This window comes from Homalodisca vitripennis, chromosome X (genome assembly GCF_021130785.1).
Source record: "Homalodisca vitripennis isolate AUS2020 chromosome X, UT_GWSS_2.1, whole genome shotgun sequence".
NCBI lineage: Eukaryota > Metazoa > Arthropoda > Insecta > Hemiptera > Cicadellidae > Homalodisca > Homalodisca vitripennis.
Window position 1 is genome coordinate 77,733,906 of NC_060215.1, and position 25,413 is coordinate 77,759,318.

The window sequence follows — 25,413 nt, forward strand, 5'->3', positions numbered from 1 at the left end:
ACAGGAAACTACAGGATTACAGGAAATTACAGGAAATCAACCTTTACCACCATAGATACTTTATGTATATTATGCATATCTGAAAATAAATAGTTATTTGAATTCTAACAGCATCAAAATTTGCAAATTTAAAAAAGGCTTTTTCTATATAGAGAGTTTTTTTAAATACAGCAAGATGATGCTAAAGTATTCACGCTTTTAATTAAATTTACATTTTTTTGGATAATTAGTATACTGAAAGACTGACAAGAATATTATGAAATTTACTTAATCCGTAGGTTTATAAAGAATGGAGGCTTCACATAATAAATTCCTCTAATCAGATTTGTTTACAACCTCTACATTTCCTATATAAATTAAATTTGCATAAATGGCAATAGCCAAATTTAATTTCAACAAATAATGAATCACAAAAAGTACCTGCTCCGCTGGGACTCAAACCCGGATCTCTTACTTGCTGGGTGAGTGCCGCTATCACTACACCACAGAGCCCTTAATTTTTAAGATTCAATTATTTTGTATTTGGCCATTTCTGATACCTATGTGTTTAAATAACCAAACTAACATATGTTTGGAAGACCAAATACCTGTAAAAGGATTTTTATTTACATTAATGAAATATATATAATTTTAATATATATAAATTACTAAAAAAACTCAATACTTCAGAACATTACAGTTTATCAATGAACGTTTCAATATTACTGATAATTATTCACAGTTTTATTAAACATAAATGTGATGAAAAACACAAACAGTGATATTACTACTTTGGCTTTAAATGAAAATAAACCTTACATCAATCAAGGTATTGTGTGGATAGAAATATGATTCGGTAAATGAAAGATGTTCAATTATTTTCTTGTAATAAAGAACTCTCCTTATTCCTGTAAATTAGCAATTAACAAATAAAAAATGAGTTATCTTAAGAAGAGGGTAATGAGAAAATTAGCCTTATCAGAAATAGAAGGTCTGTTAGACTCCTATTATATACATAAGTTGGATAAAGTTTTGTTGATGTTTATAAATAAATATATATATAAATATATATATATATATATATATTGTCCAGAAATTGAAAACCATTCAAAAATATACTTTATTGTTTTTTAAATACTGTACTTTTGGTATATGACACCACCTGCCAAGCTTCCAGTTAAAATTAATAACTATTGTTTTCTGTAAAATATATCTATATGGAAATTCGCTAAAAGCCAACTGCAACAATAGTGAGAACATTACAATGTCATATTGATTCAGCACATATGAGATAGTTCTAATACATATAAATTGCAAAGCAAACTACCATATGAATTTGCATTAATCCAGCATATAGCCAGTATTAAAAAAAATGTGTATTTTCTTTATAAATAGTGTATTTGGTTTAAAATATTTTCATTCTCTTATTTGTAAACTGAGAAATATTTGGTACACAAGCACTATATAAAGTAGAACACTTCTAACATGACTAGCATACATTTTAGGAACTAAAACAAAACCAAAACAGACAAAGTAGAAAAACCCAATACAGAGTGGTTTTATTTATTGACTCTCTTGACCATTGAATTATGATAACTTTATTTAAAAACTAATATACCCACATCTTAAATATCAGCAACTCAACTCAGTCAATAGCATATCTTAATAACTCAATAAAAATATGATAATCACAACCAATATTTTGTGTAAAGAAAAAAGTGACAAAAATGTTTGGTAACTACTTTACTAGACGTTCAGTAAAATTGCCTTTTCTGCGTTTAAGCACCAGTACAGTTTAACTACTGTATTTCTGTGAAATTTTCACCGAGATAGAAGGTGCAACTTTAAAACTGACCTTATTTGCATTTAAACTCTACCAGCAAGCAGGTAATATTTTATATTTACCTTCAGTGCCAAATGTCATTACCACTCAAGTTCTTACATTAATTTAAATGTTTTATAAAATAACATGTGTATTAAAACTACAAATTCATCATTGGTACAACTTTTAGGTTTATAAATTATCACATTCCTTTGGTATTAATTAAAACTTAATCATACTCAAAATCTATTAAGAAATAAAATTAAGTGCTGTAGTTTAAATAAATGAAGAAGGTAATCATAATACTGCTAATCCAAGAAATACAATATTACAAGTTAAAACATAATATTATTGCACATAAACATAAATATAATTCTAAAATGTCATGATTGTGCTATACAACACTTAGGTTTGAAAAGCAAAATAATTAACAGTAACCAATAAACTTTTAAATGTTTAAATAGAAACTCTAACAAGCAATTATTAGCTTGTATTCGTTGTTTATCTCTTATATTTCATTATTGAGATATCAATCTAAGTTTGAGAAACATCTTACAAACTAAAAATAAGCTAAACTGTGAGAAAAATATTAAAACACTATTAGGGTTATAAAAATTATAACTAATACTAATTTTTAAATATGTCATGTACTTTTGGAGACAGATAAATTATTTAACATAATTTAGATTCTACAACACTAACGTTTCCGAACATTTTCTGTAAAAGAAATAAATTCATCTATGAACTTTACCCAGTTTACAGCATGATTAAGTGGATCTTTTCAAATTTGAAAGCTAGCGAGGCAGAAAACAGAGAGCAAGAACCTTCAAATAGTGAGCAAGCGTAGGATGGTAACATAAAACTTTACAGAATTTCATGGTACTTGAATCAATAGTTTATGAAATTTAATAACACTAAATATTAATGACAGGAAAACAAGGACCCCGAGGTTGCAGATCAAACTCATTTCTCAATAAGCACTTAAAGGTAACATGAAGTTACGTGCAAAATTTCATTAACTGTTTCATTAACAAGGATAATTTCTACAGAAACACTTAGGAAAAATTTCCAAGTGTCTGCTGTCAATAATCAAAAAGTGTATGTTTTATTGTGGGTGTCTTCGGTTAGGTTGCAAAATGTTTAAACTAGTTTCTTAGCAAGCACATGAGAGGTAAAACAAAACTATAACAAAATTAACTCTAATCCATTCAGCTTTTCCAAAGATTTTGTAATAAGTAATAGTACTAGTATTTAGCTAGTAAAAATTAAAAAAAAATAAGGAATCCTTACTACAGCCGAACTTTATTTTTTATCGTATTATGTCTATGTATGGTTTTTTAGCATGAATACCTAAAACAACTTTTATATATTTCAAAGAAAATAACAAGATGAAATGTCTACACTACACCAGTTGTCATCCAATCCAGATTTAACATTCAATCCCTAAAATTCTTTATCTTAGAGTAAAAACATTCAGTAAACAATCTAATCTTGAAAACTAAATAAGGAGACAAGCACTAACCAAAACATTAATAGAAAGACAAACTAACTCACCTAATGATAATACATAAACATTAATGAATAATTGGTCACATTAATGTAGTCAGTACAAAAACTTTACAATCATTCTACACATCAGGCGTTTTATATATTTAATTTCTAACTTGTTCTGTTAAGTTATGTGTTAGAGGTTTTGTTACGTAAGCTATGACTAAATTTAAAGGGTACAAAACACTCAAAAATTGCCTGCCATTACAGGGAAAAATGACTACTAGTTCTTTGGTGAAATATTGCAGTATAGTTTAATGCACTGTGACATTTGTAATTTGTTTATTTAGAAAAAAAAATTAATCTTCATCTTAATCTAATCAATTCGTAATTACACAATTTTTGATATCTCTTATATGGATGATATTTAAGAGCTTTGACATTTACCTGACAGAAAAGCAAAGGAACCGGAATGATGGGACTGTACTTTATATAAACAAACGACTGAATGTCACTGCCACACAGATTAGTTAGGGATGTGTTTGCAATTAGTCTAGATTTTATTTATTTAGGACAACAGTTTAACTTGCTTACACTTTACAGAACTTTTGATAGCAATTTAGATTTATTTACAGATGAGCTAGACAATTACTATTTTTGAAAATTTACAAATAAAATGTGTGTATTGATAGGCGATATAAACATAGACTTACTTAAGATACACTGATGGATAAATACTATAACTGTATATTTGGGACGGGACTTGTGAAATGTGTAGACAAACCTATTAGAGTAACTGAAAACAACCCAGTCTTGTCTGAATCACATTTTTTTACGATACAGAGATATGAGTAGAGTTAGACCAGCTATGTTTTAATCAAGCCTCATAGATTATTATAGCACTGTTTTGACAATAACTTGACCTACAGCCACTGACAAGACTCAAACTGCTACATACGTAGACCAAGTGATACTTGCTGACAACCTCACACATGTCCACTAGGAACCTGTATTATATTCTTTGGATGTTTCACCTATTTAACGATTTAGTAGAAAAATCAATCGAGAACGTCCCTAAGACCTAATAGATCTAGAAATTTATGCCCTGGATATCTGCAGAATTAGTTTGTTAAATAAGAGCTCGAGATACGCTAAGTAAAAGAATTTAAAACAACCTTTTAATGTGAACCATAATATCATTCCACAACTATAGACAAATTCTAAGCACTTCATTAAAACACTCTACAAGAGAGCAGTATCCCTCTAAAATTACAGAAATCAGAAACAATTCTAAAAGATTTTGGGAATAGTAAATGAATTGGCAGATAGGGAGCAAAACTAAATGACATATATCCATTAAGAAAGTTATTTTCGACAAATTCAAATATTAACAACAAAAAATTATTCAAGTAGCAAATATTTTCAATAAATTTTTCTTCTATCGGGAAAAAATTAGCCCATGTCTTAGGAGGACATCCAGTGGTGAGAACAGTGACTATAGACTTGATGCGATATTTACACGACGTACTGTGACAGAACTTGAAATAATACAACAAGTAACAAGTTTACGGGGAGGCTCCACACATAGTCATAATGGCGTATTTGCATGGGTCCTCAAGGACAGTTTAATTGTTATTGTTGTTATAAAATCACTGTTACACTTGATTAAGTATCACCCAAGAATATTCCCTGATAATTTTAAATTAGCTAAAATGTATCCTCTGCATAAATCAAAATAGATTTATTGATAAAAATAATTCCCGCCTGATATCCCTTTTAAGTGTCTTTGATAAAGTCCTAGAGAAAGTAGTTAAGGAACAACTCCTACACTTTTTGCAGGTAAACAATATACATTCTAAGTGTCAGTATGAATTAGAGACAATAAGAGTACATCGGATGCATTGTTTGATTTAAATACAAAATGAAATAATACGATCTCGGAATACATAAAAATTTATGCTAATCCTTTTAGACCTGAAAAAGCCTTTGATTCTGTTGACAGAAATAAGTTAATGGATATATTAGAACAATTAGGAGTTAGGGGCATGCTTGGTTTTTGTTATTTTTACCAATAGAAAACAAAATGTTTCAATTTATAATATAAGTAGTGATGCAATTAATGTATAATATAAGTAGTGATGCAATTAATGTATACTATAGCGTAGTTCAATGAAGTATTATTGGGCATTTTCTTAACTTAATATATTAACAATATTTTCAAACTAAATTTAAATGGATGAATAACACTATTTGCCAAAGACGCCAGTTTATTTTTCTTATAGGAAATACATGGACAGTGATTATGTGCTTTAAGTGATTTAATGTTGCTGAAAAAATCGTTTGATCAGATGGTCCTTTCTTGAAATATAACTGAAATTAGATTTATGTCAATCTCCCTAAATCCTGTCAGAATATTTCAGACAGTCTGATCATACATATTTGTGGAAACCTCTCCAACAGTACCAGTACTTGTGAAGCAATTGAAGAATATACTCATATACATATCTTGAGGAGTTACTTTTTTATTTTTGTTTTAAATGGGCAGATCATATTAAATATCTCAAACAAAAAGCACAAAAATATATTTTTGTCTTTAAGAACCTTAGGGAAATTCTTGTAGATCAATAAATGAATATGATTTACTATTCACATGTGCAATCGTTTTAAGCATTTGAAGTTATTTCTTGTGAAGCAGTTTATAAATCTGCTTGATCCTTAGTTCACAGTTCATAAATCAATTTTAAAATTAGCTTCTAAAAAAAGACATAACTATCTAGCTTCCTTTTTAATTCAAAAATTTTAAAGCACCTTTTTCTCAAATTTCTTTCAATTTACATGTATAAAAATCTATCTCAGCAATTACCTAAGTATTTTTCGAATATAAATTCATACTACCAAGCTCAGTACTTTTTGTGTAAACAGTTCCACAATATTAGTTTTATAAATGACATTTCTAAATTTGCTTTTAAAAGAAAAGTTAACTAGTTGTTGTTTCCCTTGCCTATTGAGGATGCAGAGGCAGTGCTGTCTACGCACTACGGGCAAACAGTCTGACCTGTGTAAAGCCACTCTTTCCTCCCATCACCTGTCATCACTACGACAGGGCTATTTTAATGTGTTATGATCCTGTTATCCTCATTGCTTATAAATCCTACTGTAAACTATTTTTCAACTAATAATCTTTAACGCTTTAATACTCACAAATTAAATTCACATAATTTTTACCTCTTTCACTACATTTGCACTTTCATAAATTTTGAATATTCAGTTCATTATTATAACATCCCAGGAGGCTCATTCCCAAAGACAATACTTTCTGTAATTAAAAAAAATGTTTCAAGCATTTTTAACCCTTTAACGAGTATAGGTGTTTGTTACAAAATAGTATTGACGTTCCAGAACGTCATATTAAAAATCATGTGAAAATAGAAGGACGTTCTAGAACGTCAATGAATTATGACTTATATTACAAGTACTAGCTCTTATGTTTTTCATCTATGGAAGAAATCCGTCTACTGTTCCTAACCTTGAATAACTGAGCGCAGTTTCCCGCGTAAATACTGTCAGCTGCTTTCAACTACAGAGCGGCTGTAAAGGTTTTTTCCGCACACGGATTCCCGCGATTTCTACTGTCAACAGCAATTGGCGCTAACAACTTCTACAGTCGCAATTTGTTGCTACGCTGTAAACATTCACTTTGTGCAGTTTCTTCTATAATGATGAAATAGTGTAGTTTATTGTTCTCAAGTCAGTTTCCTTTTGTGTTGTGAAATGGATCCAGAACGTAACTTACGTAGTGACGACATAAGAAGGGGGCTGTATGAGTGGAGTGAAGGATTGTAATCAAACAAAACAAGAAAAGTGGGTTTTTTTGACTTTAGACTAAACCTCATCCGACAAATATTGGAAACACATCACACTCCAAGAGAAGGAAGGCTGGTAGCCGCGGCGCCGAGGGTCGTGCCGCCGCCAGCCGCTACCAGAGACCAACATCCGCTCCGCCTGACCTGCAGACTTCCCCCGCCCACTGCCAACGCAGAAGAGGTCAGACACGGAAGACACAAAAGAGATGCTACGTCTGTTCTCATTCCTCAAGCAGAGAAAAGAAGAGGAAGGATACAACGTTTGAATGTAAAGAGTGTGGTTTGCCACTGTGTATACATCCATGTTTCGAGCACTTTATCACAAAAAACAAATTTTAGCCTTTGTGTTTTCTCAACAAAAGTAAATGTTAGCTTTTTATAGTAATAATATCTGATTTTCATTAAAAATAAAACAAAACTTTTCTTACTATTTTGGGAGAGTATTATGTTTCACATCCTTACTCCTATGAACAAATGATCTATTGACGTTCCAGAACGTCATTACTCCTTAAAGGGTTAAAATTGTGATATTGTCCATCTATTTGAGAAATAAAAATTAATCAATTTATTCATCCATTCTCTCTTAAGTTTTCATGATGGTGACTGTTTACTAAAAAGGATCTACAGCTCACTTATTGTCCCTCCTAGAACAAAATAAAATTATATGCAAAATAACAACTTAGAACTAACCATAAAATGCCTTTTTTTTAAACTTTGAATAATGATAACTTTTAATAACAATTTTTTATTATTTTTTGTAAAGATACCAGATTGCTACCTAAACAGCGTTTTGAAAAGGATTTAGATTAGGTATTAAGCTCCTATTTGTTTTACATATCTCATAACATTTCCTGATAGTTGCAGCATACTAGAAGTTCTAGAATTGTAGGTAATATTGAAGCAATGCAACCAAATAAATATACAAACATAATGTCTAATTGATATGGGCCATATCAAACATAAATTTTTAGAAACCACTAATATGCTTATAGCTATTTAAAACTTTTAAGATTTCGAAGATGATGAAATAAAAAAAAAAAAAACATAATAAAATGTCAATCAATAAAGGGCCTTCAAACCATCATTGTATAAATTAACTAACTAAAATAATAACCTATCTCCAATTTGATAATTGATTTAACAGTAAAAAATGAAACATAAATTTCATCTGACTGTATTGGAAAAGATATTTCCCATCATTTAGTGAATAAAACCATATTTAAGCATAAATCAATCAAGAACAAAATCTCTTTATAAAATCTTACACTCAATTGTTTACATTTGCAAGACTTACTGGATATAAGGCCGGTGTGAACACATCACCATTCAGATCGCCTCATACATAAAAACAGCATTGAAATGTATATTTAAACAGAGAGGCCAAAATATTTCAAGAATTTAATTGTATAAGCAATATTTCAACACAATGTGAACCGGAAATCCTAGGTGTTAGTTATTATAATGTTATGACAACAGCCACGTAAGCCTAAGAACTAAGATTGCTTGTTGTTCTTGAAGGATTTTAATCACAAACACTGTTATATACATATTATATAATAATAATTATATTACATGTCTGACAACATCATAGTTCTAATTTCAATAATTAAAAAAAAGTATTAAAGAATCTATCTAAACAATCTAAGGTATTTCTTGTAAAAATGTTATACTTAGCTTTTTACTGAACTATTACTATCATTAGAGTGTTTCTTTAAATTTGCCTTTCTGTATAACAATTATATTTGAGTGAACAGTTTTTACGTTATACACTTAAATCTGAAAAAAACAATGTACATTAAGTTTATCTTCTGAATGAGGTTATACCAATATGTTACGCATAATTTAATCATAATGGTTTGTGCAATCTAAGTGAACCTGGATTACGACCAAGTTCTTTATCAAGGTGTCAATACAAGGAATCAGTTATAACCTTGCCACTATCTGGTATTATAATTAATTGCTTTTTGTGCAATTTCTATTTGAAAATTCTCTGAGTATCATAATACACAAAATAGTAGTCTACAGCATTTTTACAAACCATAAAATTAAGGCCTACAAAATATTTAACACCTCAGGCTTATGTAAGAGTAAAAATAATTTGTCTTTTTATTTTTGAAATGAAAGCCATAAGTACCATACATTACAAAAATATTTTGTATCTAGCTTATGGAGTTAAACCTACTATTAGCTTGTGATGTGTCACAATAATGTAATTGTTTGCGGAAGCCAAGATGTTGAATGTGAACTATGCTTACAAGTAGTATAATACTAACTCCACATATTCTGACTCTTATTTTATGAAGATCGCCAGCTTTCGTTTGACTGGAGAATTTTCAGGTAAGGATATAACCCATTTCCTAAGGCCTGTTAACATCACAGAACTAGTAACTAAAAATGCACCAGCAAGGCTATAAGCATTCGGAATTTCCTTGAAGAAGAGCACCTGCCAAATGAATGCAAAAACAATATCAGCAGACCTAGCAATAGCAACTGGGCCTGCTTGCTCCAATTGGAGAGATAGCGTAAGAAGAATCTGGCCACCAAAACTAAACAAAGCTAAGGCCACAACAAGAAGTCGTTCAATACCACACTGTGGCCAACACAAGGCATCTAAGGCCCAGGTAACTCCGACAGTTTGAATGAGAGCAAAGGCACCAAAATTAGTCATAATTACAGAAAAATGAAGACCCTTAAGTGCTCGTAGAAGAACATAAACATTGGCTCCAAAAAGAGTAGCTGAAAAAGCAGCAACTGCAGCCCAAAGGTCAGTACTGCCTGTCTGTTCATCAGAGGCTAATGAGGGAATGTGCGCTCCAAATATAAAAGGTGGCCTTGTAATCAGAATCACTCCTATTAAGGTCAAAAGAATTGTTATTACATTAAAAAAACCACATGGTTCTTTAAGGAATATCCGTGCAAATATAGCAACAAATACTGGAACACTAAATACTATAACAGATGAATCTGCAAGTGGCATGTGCCTAAAAGCATAAAAACTCAACATCAGCCCAGTTGTTCCAACAAAAGATCGAAGAAGGAGCATCAAACGTTTACCTGATGGATAAGGGTTTTCATTCCGCCACAACACAATAGGAATTGCTGGTAAAAGGACACCGACAAACCTGCAGGCAGCTAGTTCCATTGGATGAACATTAGTGAGCCACTTCACAATTACTGAGCATAAAGAAAAAAACAAGGATGAGATACATGCTAGTATTAGGCCTAGGTAAGGGTAAGATGAAGTGTTCACATTCTTATGAGCGACTTCACTGTCTTCATCTCGACTTTCTTCATCCAACAACCTCATTTCCAGATGGTCGTCAATGTCGTTAGTCATACTTTTATTGTCAGTCATTGGCTACTTACAATATTAATGTACTTTGGCTATTTATGATCGGTAAACATTGACAAAGCTCATTTGTCAGGCCTCATTTCTCTGTTTTCTTCTTATTCTTGTTCAGCAAAATCCAATATGTCATTAGTACGGACAGTAGTAGAACCTCTTACACGACCATTGGAAATGTTAAAATCAATCTGCAAAGAAATTAAATAAGTTATTATTTTTTAAGCAATGAGCTATTTATAATTAAGTATTGGAATAATACTGCTAGTAATAAAAGAGCATCAACATAAAACAAGTTTATAAAGTATTGTAATATAACACTGACAATCAAATATCTGTAGTGGTGTAGTCAATTCATAATCACAATAGCTAATATGTTTCACTCACTATAACATTGCCTATAACTATTGTGTTATACACATACAGGGTCTCCGAAAAAGCCCTTACTTAAAAACTATTCAAGATAACTAAACAATTTAAACTTCCAATTGACATTGAAATAACTAAATTTTGTTTTCCGTGAGGAAATGTTGACCCTAGCATGTGTAGAACAGCTGGGCGGTGGCAGTCCGCTATTATGACTGACATGCCTGGGGCCAGTCACAAGTACGTTTTTTACAGTGCAACTGAAGGCACAGTGTATTCTATGGTACACAGAATTGAAATCGATTGTCGGTGTGCAGTGTCGGTTTCAAGTTAAGTATACAGGTCCAAATTTGCCAGATTATAAAGCAATTTGTGTCACTGATTTAACCAGTTTTGTAACATAGGAAGTGTGTTGAAAAGACATTCAACTGGCTGACTGCTTTTTTTCTCTTTCAATTATTACTTATACCATTCAATTCGGGAATATTTGTTTTTATCTTAAGGAGTTGATACCATTGAAAATAAGAACATAAGTATTTTCCAATGAACACAAAAGACCAACAGAAGGGGTATTAAGATACCCCAAGGCTTGGAAGTGAAGCCGCCTGTTCCGGACTTTGCCACTACAAACACAGTGGCTTTTGAAAGAGTTATATAGAGATATATCTGTATGGTAAATATCATACAGTCTTTTTTTAATAAGGTTTCTGCATTATAATTTACCTACTAGATTACATTTTGGGTTTATTTAGTTAAATGTTTCTCTTCTAATAATATAAATACGTTGTGAAATTATTTTGAAGACTGTACTAATAATATATATGATGTTTTAATTATGCTCTTTAATTATATCACTATCAATGCATAACTAAAAGTAATCATATAATCCTAATAATAGGGTAGTATAAATATGAAAGTTACTAGATGGATGGTTCAACATGTTATGTACTTGTATGCTACTGTATATTTTAGATCCTTGCAAATAAAATCGTTTGCAAAAGCTGTTTATATATATTTGTTTGAAATATCACCATAATGCTAATACTTTGATTTACTTCAAGAACAGACACAGACTAATCCAACCTTCTGAAGTAGTGCGTAAGCTCGGTTTAATAAGTGAATCAGTTGTAAGTCCTTCATAAATTGTAATAATGTAAATATTTCAGTTAATATTATGACTAAGAGTAATATAAAAATGTATTGGAGTCAAAACCATTTGATATTGTTAGTTGCCTTATGTAAAAACTAGTTCAGAGTTAGACTGAAAAACTGTTTCAGACTCCTTAAACAAAATCAACACTAAAAATCATCAGAGCTAAAACAAAGTCAATAGGTAAACAAGGTTTTTTTATTCTTTGGTAATCTAGTTTATTAGTTTGTAAAAACTGTCAATACTTGAAGTAGTTTAACCTAATTTTTATAACTATTTTTACTATTTATATTTAACCCTTTCAAGTTTTTTTGTTCTCTTAGGACAAGAAGCTTATAAATTGCACTTAGTCCTGTAAGAACCTTTGCGCTGCTTCCGGAGTGATAGGATACTCAGGATGGGTAAGGTTAGGGAGTAAGGGCCGCCTCCTATCAAGATCCATGAGGAAGAATTAAGGCACTACATGTCAAAGTCATCCCGGAAGAAGGGGAGGCCAGCTCTGAACCAGCCTCTGCAGTCAAAGTAGGCAGGGGGTGGCACACCCTTGTTGAGGTTAACAAGAACCTCTGAGGTAAGGGAACAAACCCCACCAACTCCAACAGTCATCTTCCACAGTAGACTAGACCTATCGAATTGCCCATGAACCCCAGAATCTCAACATTAGCGGTTAGTGATGTGCCGCTACTGGACATCCATAAGGTTGCCCAGATTGAAGTGGCACATCGGTTTTTGCTGTACCCAGTGGTGGGTTCAACTGACCCTTTCAAGTTGTATGGCACTATATAGTGTCCAAAAATTGCTTCAACAACACTCATAAGGCGCCATCATGCAACCCTGTAATATACTGCATTCTAGCGGCAAGTATTCAAACTCATTCAAGTAGTCATATTGTTTGTTACATGCATTGCTATATCATCGTTTCCATCTATAATAAACACAGCACTGTTTCCATGCTGACAGGTATTTTATCATGTGACTCACACTTTCCGTTGATTTCTCACTGAGCTTGATTGTAAGTTTTATTGAGGTTTGAACTAATGTTTACACTTTGTTCAATAAATAAGTATGTGTTGTTATGAGTAGTACTCTAAATGTTTTAGAAATGTGTCTTTTTTGTGTGAAATAGAAGTGTATGAATAAATAAGTTATGTTGAATTACAAACTCTGAAAACGTAAGTAAATTTGTATTTTTCACATTTTAGCAACTTTAAATCTGTATTGTCAATTTCCAGTCTATGTCTATTTGTGACTTTTTTTAGTCCCACAAATATTTGATGTTTAAATTTCAAATGAGTTACACAGGAGCCACTGCTTCGCACCCTCTGGAATAAGCACGGCTTTGACATCGCGTCAGGGAGGTGCTAATTCAGCCCATGGACACGAACCAGACCCTCAATTAACTACCTCCTGTTCCAAGGGGGTACTTATTCAGCGCATGGATATGGACCAGTCACTGAATTATCACCCCCTAGCATTCACTTTAGATAGCAGATTTGTCTTTTAGAGATTTAATTTAATTATAAATATAATAGTTGTTATCTGGATTTTTGTGACGCTGTCAATTATAAGCTACAATCTACGACTGTGTTAACATTTCTGATAAATGATGAAATAATAAGTTTCTCAAATATACCTACTTTCCCTTTGAAATTACCATACGACTTAATATTAAATAATAAGTGCTCCAACTAACAAAGTTCTTTGTTTGAAGTTTATTTTTTATGGAAAATGGAGTATTTTTTTCCAATTTTTATTACTTCAAATTAAAAAAACTAATATAATTTTGTTTACTTCCTGATATTTTCCGGCAAACAATTTAGTCTCGTATTTTAGACAAAAGAGTTTACTGTCTGAGTATACAATTGTTCTTTGGAGAATTTATCGGATGGTCCAAAACTTGACATACGAAAGGACACACCTCTGCGTATGAAAATTAAATGTTTATGCAAAATATTTTTGTACTCTGCAAATATTTGATATACGACTAAACCTATGGTCTTATTTAATTTAATTGATATTTAAATATGTATTGAAACATAATAAATTTAATGTTTCATATTTAATATAATAATAACATTTTAAAATTTGTTTTATGAAATCAGACAAATGAAGCATGAAAATGACAGTTTTCTAATTGTCATTGTTACAAACAGAAATAATTTTTCAGTACATCTGATCTTATATAATTACTTGTAACTATTTGCAGTAAAGAACTAGATTATCATTTTTTTTAATCTTATACACTATTATACATCCATGGATCATCTGCACAATAAAACAGCTCCATAGATTCAACAGTATACATTACTCCCATTATATTATAGTTAAAATAATTGCTCTCAAAAACACGGTTACTCTTTCTATTCACTACAAAGATGGCGGAGTTGGCTTCGCGTAGTGTAATGCTCTAGTTTACCACATTCACCTTCTATTAGTCTTGTGTTCACTGGTATTTGCTCACATAAGACGAAATCGGAACTATTCCTCTGGTAAAAAGCTCTTACATGTATAGCCTATGCCATGAGAAACGTTTGGATGATTAAAAATCAGCCTATAAACTGCATTTTGTATTTAAAAAATTATTCAATCTTTATCAACTAATGTGTATTTTTATACTGAACACAAATAATACCCTCACATTGTTAAAACTAGAAAACTTTTCCAAAGCTTAAACAATTTATTGTGATCATCGCCTGTAATAAAATAGTTCGTGATAGATTTGGTATGACACGTTTCAGGACTTATCCCACCTTCAGGTACGAAAAGTACTTATTTTCTCATGTACAGACCTTTAGTTGAATAGATCCTATGGCAGTAAGTAGGCTACTGTGTTTATGTAAAGATAGGATAACTTCCAAAACACGTAAACCTCAATCTATCAAGAACTGCTTCATGACAGATATAGATAACAATATTTATTGTACACCGTATATATTTGTTTTATTTTAAATTAATAAACATTTTACTACAGTAAAATTATTTGTAGGCCTATAAGTAATTGTGAAGGAAACTAGATAATGCCTATGTATAACAAGTTATGAATGTAATTTATTTGACATATATTATAATTTCTTAAAATATTCATGTTATCGTAAAAATGCTCACTTCTTAGGTAAGAAATACTGTCAGTTTGAGGCTTAAAGTGCTATAGGTAACCATTTAAAATTTTCAACATGATATTAGATAGTACCTACAGAATTAACCATATTAGGCCAGACCCATGCCTACCCAAGTGGATGGTTAAATTAAAGTTGCATGGCAACCACCAGGCTTTAACATAATATAAATATATATATATTTCACTTTTCAACTCCCCCCTTTGGGAGGGAGTTATCCGATTTTAACCAATCTTTTTCTTAAACATGTGCTTCAGTGTCTATTTTCAGGAAAACTAAAGAAATGGGACAACTTTTATAAAAGGAGGGTAATGATAAACCCCAGACGAACATAGTCAACACGGACTTTTAATGACTTCTTCCTTGCTTACGTAGGCCTGTTTGTACAATTTAGTTTTTGTATAACTAGTAAAAGTACTTGTACCCCCACACAACTTCTCATGTTGTTTTATTGGGTTAAATGAACCCCCTAAAGTAAGTTGAGGGATTAAAAATGTTTAGTATTGGGGAAAATGGACACAAAAGAAACACGCCTACAAAATGGTATAAGAAGTTGCTGGTTTAAACTATTTAGGCCGATACAATATGTTTAATTTAACTTTTAACATAAAAATGTTGAACACTTCCTTCATAGTAAGTAAAATTACTAGATAATGTATCTTATTCAGAAACACGACAAAAAATCTTTAAGTATGCTGTAAAATAAGATACAAAACAGAATTATTAAACTACATATTGTAACCTAAAATATTTATTTGATTTATAGTTACTAACACTATGGAACGAAAGATTTGATAAAAGAATTTAAACCTTACTTTCAGTGAAGCAGAACTAAAATGTAACATTCTTACCTGACAATAATCTAGGCCTACATATTACACAATAATATTGTAGCCTTTATAACCTTAAGAACCCTGCTTCAATTTGCACTGTTTATTTTTAATCATTCATATTGCTCGAAGCAATAATGTCAATCCCACAAACTTTTAATGTCTCCAAACTCAGAATAACAAAACTCTAATAGTATAGTAATTTGTAAAATATTTGACATTATCTTCCCAGTTGTAGTCACTCCATCCCCGACCGCAACAATGTTTTCAATTTTCACCAATTTATTCTTTTGATTGTTGAAGCAGGAGTCATTGAGCCAACGAGAAAGGAATTTTTTTCTGGTTTGCAAACAGCAGACTTCACTCTGCAGGCTTTGGGGTTTACCGGTGAAACTTCAAACAAATCACTATGTGGCTACTTAGTCCGAATTTACTTACGTATTTTCTTATTGGCGTAATGTTTATACGCATTAGCATATCTTATTTACTCAGGTCTATGAGTCACAGTACCAATTCCTACATTGTATCACAACGTGGCTACTTAGTCCGAATTTACTTACGTATTTTCTTACTGGCGTAATGTTTATACGCATTAGCATATCTTATTTACTCAGGTCTATGAGTCACAGTACCAATTCCTACATTGTCAGGTCAAGAATGAGCACGTAACATGTAAAGAGATCTGCCCTGCGGTCTGCTAAAGAGAGGGGGCCTCCAAAAATACATATTTATATAGTACAAAACCATTATAATCTCGCAGTGATGTATCATAGAATGTCTATGACGGTTCGGTCTTGGAAAGAACAAATTTTAATATTTCTGATGAGCTAAAACTGTAGAATGGCAGTCCCATAACGTCGAAAATCCACTCGTTTCTCATCATACCGAATTTTGACGGATAAGCGGAAATTGGTGGGTGAAAGGAGGTGATTGTTAAAATTATTTAATACTTACTTATTTATAAATGATAACTTGTCCAGTTGCCCTATTTGGCGCACAGTGATCGACATATGCTACTAAAATTCTAGAATAATTGTTTGGACACTAGTAATCTGTGTTACATTTCTATGCCTTTTTGGATGTACTGAATATTGTATGTTAGGGGTATGCTGATGTTACCTCTATTAACAGAGTTAGATCAGTCATCAAGATGAGATCACAAGGTTTTTAAGTTTAGAGGTTGAAACATTTCTTACAGAGAAACTCTTATATATAGACAACAAATGCGGCACTTGTTCTATCTGGAAGGTACAATCCAAGCGTCAAAACAACCGTTGTAAGCTGTATGTAATATGAACTCCATGAATTTTATGCATACGTCAGAGCCGTACTCAGCTTTAGCGGGCCCCGGGAAAGATATTCGGCCGGGCCCCGTCGTGTACAATACAATATGTATATATCAACATATACATATCGGTACATGTATTTTGTACCGCCACCCATTCCCGTACAAATGTGGCGGTCCTTGATTGAGCAGTCAACATTGGTATTATACAAATGTTTCCAAGTCATTAATTAATGTTTAAGTGAAAGCATCTGTTACAATGATTAGATTTTTTAAAATATTACTTCCCTGAAACCAAGAATTAACCAATAAAATTTAACTCCTCAATTAAATGTAAGTCAATTAAACTTTATTGAAATTTAATTAAAAATTTACCTTTGTAATGTGTATTATGGCACATTACATATCAGTGTCATATAATAAAAGTAAATTCAAGTCTGTTTGAAAGATTGTGTTTATATAAAAAGGGGAGTAATTAAAACAATTAAAAGGAGACCCAGACACTCCAAAAAGGTTAACCCGAAACAGCTGACCGCACCACTGCCAGTAACAAGTTTTTTGCCACTCATACCACCAAGCCCGAGCTGAGGGCGGTTTTTGGACAATTTTACCGGAGCCCGGGCCCTCAGTGGGCCTACACTTCTATTTGAAGTTACCGTGTCGTCGGAGGAGATAACTCAATATAATAAATGTTACGCTATTATTATAGGCTAAATTCGTAATCTTGTTCATTACAATTTTTATCACAATTACGTTCAGCCCCTGAGCAGTGAATTTCTGTATTCAATTTATTCATTGCTCTACATCAACCCAATTTTTGTTGCAATTATTGTATAGAATAAAATAGTTTTTTGTTGACTGTTTCAATATGTTTCAATAAATCACCTCAAGTAAATCAAGATAAAGAATTAAAAATAATAATGATATGAACGATCATACTTCAGTAACAGAATGACCGAGTAATTTTTAGCTTAGTGGATAATCTTATTTTTCATTTAACGATCTCGATCGACTTTATTTACTTCGTGCATTCAAGCGGAAAAGTCAATAACAGTTCAAACCACTTCAAAAAGATAAAAAAACTACCAGAAATAAACAAAATGTGAAATTACAGCAAATTCTTGATTCCAACCCAGTAAATTTACTATCGTACAAGCAATGTTCCCCAAGAATGTCGAGAACTAAACAAACTCATTGACAAATTAATCCAAAATAACATAATGGAAGGATGCTTTAATTTTACTGAATACAGTGAATATTTTTAATAAAATCACCAATATTTTAAATAAATCCAAAAAAGCCTAAAGAACAACTCGTTGCTGATTTCAGACAAACTAATGCTACAATAAAGAAAGCCAAATACCCTCAATCAATCATATATTATCATACCTAAACAGCTGTTCCTTGTTAACCGAACTCCATGTAAAAATTTCCCTCCATCAATTGACTGTCAGTCAGGAATAAAAACACTTGCTATACTCAAGAAAAAAGTAGCTAGATACGTACGTTTACCTAAGATTTTAGCTGTCAGCTCAACTACTTGGCGAAAATTATCAGTACAGGCAACAAGCACCTGTATTCCAAAATATAGGTATACCTTACGACACAGTTTTACCATTCATCGATTCCAAACTATCGATAATATAGATATAACTCTTCAAAACATTAGCAAACCTAAAGTAAAATTAAACTCCTTAAATGTCCATTTTTATTTGAGAACATTGACTTTCTTGGATATTAGATTTCAGAGTACCTGTAAAAAGTACAGTTGAAGCAATTTTGGATTTAAAACGACCTACAACTGTTCGCCAAGTTCGTCAATTCCTATGAATTTCAAGATTCTACAAAAAGCTAAAAATTATGTAAACTTCACACATCCACTATTCTAAATTATAAAGAATAACAACAAAAGTTTTGAATTGTAATACATAGATAAATGTTGAACGCCTTTCAACTAAACCAATTACTCACAAATCCACCTATTTTAAAGATGAAAGAGAAACTATTATTCATAAAGATATCAGCTTAAATGGTATTGGCGGATAGATGTAACAGAGAATACATTGTTTGTTATATTTCCCGCAAACTTGAAGGCTATGAAAGAAGATATGCAAATGCAGAGCTTTTACTATTGGCTTTATCACACTGCGTAAACTATTGAAGAAAATTCACCTTCAATAGGAAAGTGTGTTTACAAGTTGTGCAAGCCAACAAATTTTAAATTTCAAATGGTAATTTTATGTTTGAATAAATTTGAAACTATTTATTTACAATCCTAGTTAGACAAAGAATACTGCAATAGTTATATTGAAGATAATAAACTCCATTTAAAATTATAATTCTACAGTATCACATGATTTCTAACATATCTACTACTGTATATGTATAGTTAATCTAACTTCTTAGGTGCTGGCTAAGAAACTATTTTGAAAATACCACAGCTTAACCATGTAAATCAATTAAGAACCGTGATACTTTTAAAGACAAATATATTAGATTCAAATTTATTCAAACATAAAATTACCATTTGAGATTTGATTCCCACAATAGTCATATACGTAATACTGTCAAGACGAGATTTCAAGTAACCAATTGGGGAAAATCATTAAACTCTGTGATTTTCCATTATGATTAAATTTGTAGATACCCATGACATTGCATTTTTAAATTACTCTACAGGTAATATATAAGATGATGGACATCAGTCCTCTTCTCCTTGACTAATGTTTTCTTCTGATTAGTTTAATAGATTATCTGTGCTTTCTTAAAAAGTTTTAGGACTTACACTAGTATAAAACCAAATATTTGTAACTTTCTGATTATGCTAAAAGTTTTTGATTTTTAAATCCGAATAACAACTAAACATCATCATCATTATTAATGTACTGTATTTACAGTGTTTAATTTCACTTTATTATATTGATGTTGATATTAAATAAATATTATGGTTTACTTGAGTTTGGTTGATTACACTATTTTTCAGAGTGCAAAGATATTTTTCTTTTTAAGTTTAAATCATAGTACTAGTTTTTATGTTTACTTCTTAAAATTGGACATGGGAACATAAGTCTCCTCAAATCTAAATATATTGTCATGTACATAATATGTTCGCTATTATACCATAGTGAAGTGCAGGTACTTTCAGCTATAATATAATATTTAAGTGAATTATAATATATATATAAAACTTCATTCAAACTTTTATATTCTATATCTAAAATGTGTTTAATATGTTATGTACATTGTGAAATAACTTTCCTTACTAGAAATAATAAAAAAATCTGGGTTATTTTCCAGATTTCATAAGAAATAAAAATCTTTGAAGGAAATTAACATTTTACTTGCAAAAAAAGAACTGTTAATTTGGTGATAGTTAAAATGTATTTTTAGGGGACCATGACCAAACACTTCTCAAAGGTTTGAGGCCCTCTTTCGATAAACTGAATAATGACAAATTCAATATTTCAGGCTACATTGGTAAGAAGGCGGTATAGCGTGCTAGTCATCGTAGAAGCCTTGTTAAAGATTACTATACTAGATTAATTGTCGAAGGGTGTATGAAATATGATTAAATAGCTACAGCTTTCTGACTTGCAGCAAGGCGGCTGAGTGTTTCGTAGTAGTTTGTTTATTTATGCCAATACACCATTTGTTTACAATTTCTTTTGGTGCCACTCTCAATATAATTCTATACTAACTTTAAGAGTAACAAAACATAATAAATACTCTGTAATTGACCACAAAATCTGGAAAAGTTTACATATACATTAGAATAATAGAATACTAAAAAACAAATTTACAACAGCAAAAGCCAAAGAAACAACTCTAAAACTGTACTGAACTAAAATGTATTAACAATAAATAGTATTGTGTGTTTAAACCACAAATAAGATAGTATGGGTTTGAAGTTGTGAAATAACAGAAGAAAAATTTAACGTTCTTCATAAAGGCGCACTGTGATGTCACACATATATCCACTACAGGACCAATATACTCTCCAGTTCTCATCCGCCAAGACACAATATTGTAGAACATATACTAGCACATAACGTAGCTATGGTAGGAAAGGTTGATTCAGTTGAATTTTGAGTTTAGCTCTAGTTCACCTTCCTTTTATTGTAGCGTCTGGTATCTGAATCCAAAGAAAGTCGAAGACAAAAAAGCTCAAAACGAAATATTTACATCGTTTCGACATCAGAGATGTCTATAAATAGGTGGTGGTAGTCTCATGGTCTTATCAGGTGCACAATTGAGGGTACTATGATGTTATAGACATGATCTCTATGCACGGTGGAGCAACCAAGTTTTCTACACATAACGTAGCTATGGTAGGAAGGGTTGATTCAATTGAATTTTTAGTTTAGCTCCAGTTCACCTTCTTTTTATTGTAGCATCTAGTATCTGACACTATCTCAGACTTGATTCCTGGAATCTGGAGTCATGATCGTCTGAAGAGATCCAAAGAAAGTCGACGACGAAGAAGCTCAAAACGAAACATTTACATCGTTTCAACATGAGAGACATCTATAAATAGGTGAAGTGGTAGGTTTGGAACTCATTGGGATGATGGTTCTGAATAAACATTCCATTTCTGATAATTATAATGTGAGGTACATTTTCTAAATTTTAAATTTTAGGAAACATGAAAAAAGATTTGGCTAACATTTCATGAGAAAATTGATTTTCTTGTTACAGTAAAAATATAACATTTAATTCATATCAGATTACCTCATGTTAAAAATAGGTGTTTAACTAGTAATATAAATTTGGTATAACCATTCATGCTGATTCAATTATGTCTTGTTTGGCAATAATAGCATATTATTCGATCAATCTCAGTTTCTTTAATTTGTTTCTGTGTTAATAATTTGCTGACACTATATTGTTTAGTGATCTACTGTACTAACTTATTTATGGATCAATCTCATTTACATGGCCTAGCCTATATACAGCTATTTCATTTGAAAACTACTGAATTTAGATATTTTAGCGGGTATCAGGAAATGGCGAACTAACAGGGCCACCATACTAAAAATAGTTTATTGGTAATGGTAGCATGTACAAGACCCATCACCACAACACAAACAGGGAGGATGGGTTTAGGCTTGTAACTTTGTGTTGTGGTTGAGAACCAGTCAGAGACTAAATAATAACTGTTTCTGTTTCTCACTATGGATATAGAGATAGTTGGTGATGGCAGTGGCGCACCCAGAAATCATCTCTGGGGGGTGTCTGGAACACCGAGAAATCGAGGGTATGGCAAATTCTCCATATCTGTATGGAATCCGAGTGACCCTGGAAAATTCTTGAAATATTGGGCCCTAAAATCGTTCTCTTATAGTAGTTCTGAACTAATGAAAGCAATACATCAGGTCAGAGTGTAAAGTTTACAGTAAACCCACTCTACCACCAATCACCAGGAAATTTATTTAGGGATAATTTAATCTACTGCAACAAGTTTAGTTTATATGAAGTGTATTTAACTAAAACAAGATTTAATCATAATATTTACAAACTATTGATCTAAATAATTAAGTTCAAATCACAAATCTAAGACCAAAGCTGAATTTTAATGCCTACTATCGGATCAAAAAGTATAGATATCAGAGTTTGAAAGTTGATCACACACTAACTAATATAGCTGCAAATAACAGGAGTTATATTGCAATTTAGTTTATGTATTTCTGCATTTAGATATATAAAACTGTTTACTAACAATTACTTTCAATGTTTATATCAATATTATAAGGAACAAATACCAGCCTTTAGTGCTTGTCAACCAAACTGCTACTTTCAAAACTCATACCTCGGAAACTTATGACCCGATTAAGATCAAATGTTTATACACGATAAATACAAGTGTACTGAAATTGATTATGTAATTTTAGAATGTCAGAATAGCATGAAAATAAAGTTATTATTAAATTAACATCTTACATTTTAGTCTTGATGGAATGGTCCACAAAATTTGGCATTGGTCACATTATGGAACTCTTAGTCATTATCTTGGGCGTGTAAACGTTTGAAATTTAACTCTGATTTGAGCAGGTTGTTAATTTGCCGAAACCGGCAACTCCTTGCTTTAACGCACAAATCGCCAGACTGCCCAGGGCAGTGTTGCCTCGTAGTGACAACAAATGGCAACAAACTAACACAGTACAGAACTGCTCAGAGCCCGGAAAATCACTCAATATTGTGACTAATAATCACGTCCGGATTACTGTAATAGATACTTTAACAGGTACTCATTTGTCTTCAAACCTAAAGTACCTGGTACAAGATACTGTTACAGATACTTTACATGTTTACCGCTGTTCCTGGTACAAAGTATTTGGACTCGTCTCGTTTAAAGGTAACATTAAATGGAATATGTGCATGTACCATTTTAGGAGCATTCTGTAACGTATGCTTATAAATCAGTACGAGAACACTTTGTACTTGGTCACTGAAAGTACGAGTACAGGTAAAAGCCACAAGAAATAGTAAACACTAATCGTACTTTCGTAATTGCTTGTGTGACAGTGATATTCAAATATTTGGCTTGTATTTGCAGTGCCGTGTATTTCGTAATAGTTCAAATAGTTATAAAATTTGGATTCATATATTAGATTATGATTAACTTATAAAGTTCCAACATAAGTTTTATTTTTAGTTGAATTATTAATTTTACTATTAGGATTATTAGGAACAGGTCCTGTCTATCCCCTACCGTCGGTGTGCCCCTGGATGATATTAGCATGTATAAGACCCATCATAACAACACAAACAGGGAGGACGGGTTCATTCTGGTAACTTTGTGTTGTGGTTGAGAACTAATCAGATCACCTGTGCCCCACCGTTCATATAGAGATGGTTTACTGGTGATGGTAGCATATACAAGACCCGACGCCACAACACAAATAGGGAGGAATGGTTCATGCTTGTAACTTTGTGTTGTGGTTGAGAACTAATCAGATCACCTGTGCCCCACCGTTCATATAGAGATGGTTTACTGGTGATGGTAGCATATACAAGACCCGACGCCACAACACAAATAGGGAGGAATGGTTCATGCTTGTAACTTTGTGTTGTGGTTGAGAACTAATCAGATCACCTGTGCCCCACCGTTCATATAGAGATGGTTTACTGGTGATGGTAGCATATACAAGACCCGACGCCACAACACAAATAGGGAGGAATGGTTCATGCTTGTAACTTTGTGTTGTGGTTGAGAACTAATCAGATCACCTGTGCCCCACCGTTCATATAGAGATGGTTTACTGGTGATGGTAGCATGTACAAGACCCGTTACCACAACACAAACAGGGAGGAATGGTTCATGCTTGTAACTTTGTGTTGTGGTTGAGAACTAATCAGATCACCTGTGCCCCACCGTTCATATAGAGATGGTTTACTGGTGATGGTAGCATGTACAAGACCCGTTACCACAACACAAACAGGGAGGAATGGTTCATGCTTGTAACTTTGTGTTGTGGTTGAGAACTAATCAGATCACCTGTGCCCCACCGTTCATATAGAGATAGTTTACTGGTGATGCTTGTAACTTTGTGTTGTGGTTGAGAACTAATCAGATCACCTGTGCCCCACCGTTCATATAGAGATAGTTTACTGGTGATGGTAGCACGTACAAGACCCATCACCACAACACAAACAGGGAGGACGGGTTCATGCTTGTAACTTTGTTATTACCATAAAGTGAACCAAACTCGTGAGCTATTTCTAGCACTAAGTGGAAGGTGAAATGGGGCTAAACTCAACATTGGCATTGAATCAAACCTTCCCACCATAGCTACATTATTGGTAGAACACTCAGTCACTCCATCGTGCTTAGGATCGCATTTAAAACATCGTAATGTACTTGATTGTGAACCTGATGAGATAATGAGATCTGGATTACTCTAGTTGTCTACTAGGTAAACCAGACAGACTTTTTTGTTATCCAGGTGTTTCTAGTGTTCAAATATTGCAAATTTGTTTGAACGTCTACATTGCCGACTTTTTTTATATCTTCAGCCGGACGTGGACTCCAGATCAGGGCTGTATTAAGATTTAGTTGACCCGGACAAATATTCGCTCGAGCCCCGTCATGTCCCGCCACTGCGCCTCTGTCATAGGGCCTACCGCCTAACTCCCCCCCTCTTTATCATTGACAACATCTTATTATTTTGTCA

General features: G+C 32.3%; 1 protein-coding gene across 1 annotated transcript; it reads right to left on the reverse strand.

Annotated features, from left to right (window-relative positions):
* Positions 1-803: 803 nt before the first annotated feature.
* On the reverse strand, positions 804-16,322 carry LOC124369240 (solute carrier family 35 member G1-like). Its single transcript, XM_046827128.1, has 2 exons — positions 15,979-16,322; positions 804-10,686 (listed from the first exon to the last, which is right to left on the reverse strand). The coding sequence occupies exon 2, from the start codon at positions 10,505-10,507 to the stop codon at positions 9,443-9,445; it is 1,065 nt and encodes a 354-aa protein (XP_046683084.1). The 5' UTR covers positions 10,508-10,686; positions 15,979-16,322; the 3' UTR covers positions 804-9,442.
* Between the last annotated feature and the right edge of the window lie 9,091 nt (positions 16,323-25,413).

Excerpts from the sequence above, each read along its gene's own strand:
- LOC124369240 (XM_046827128.1), bottom strand. The coding sequence starts at position 10,507 with ATGACTGACAATAAAAGTATGACTAACGACATTGACGACCATCTGGAA.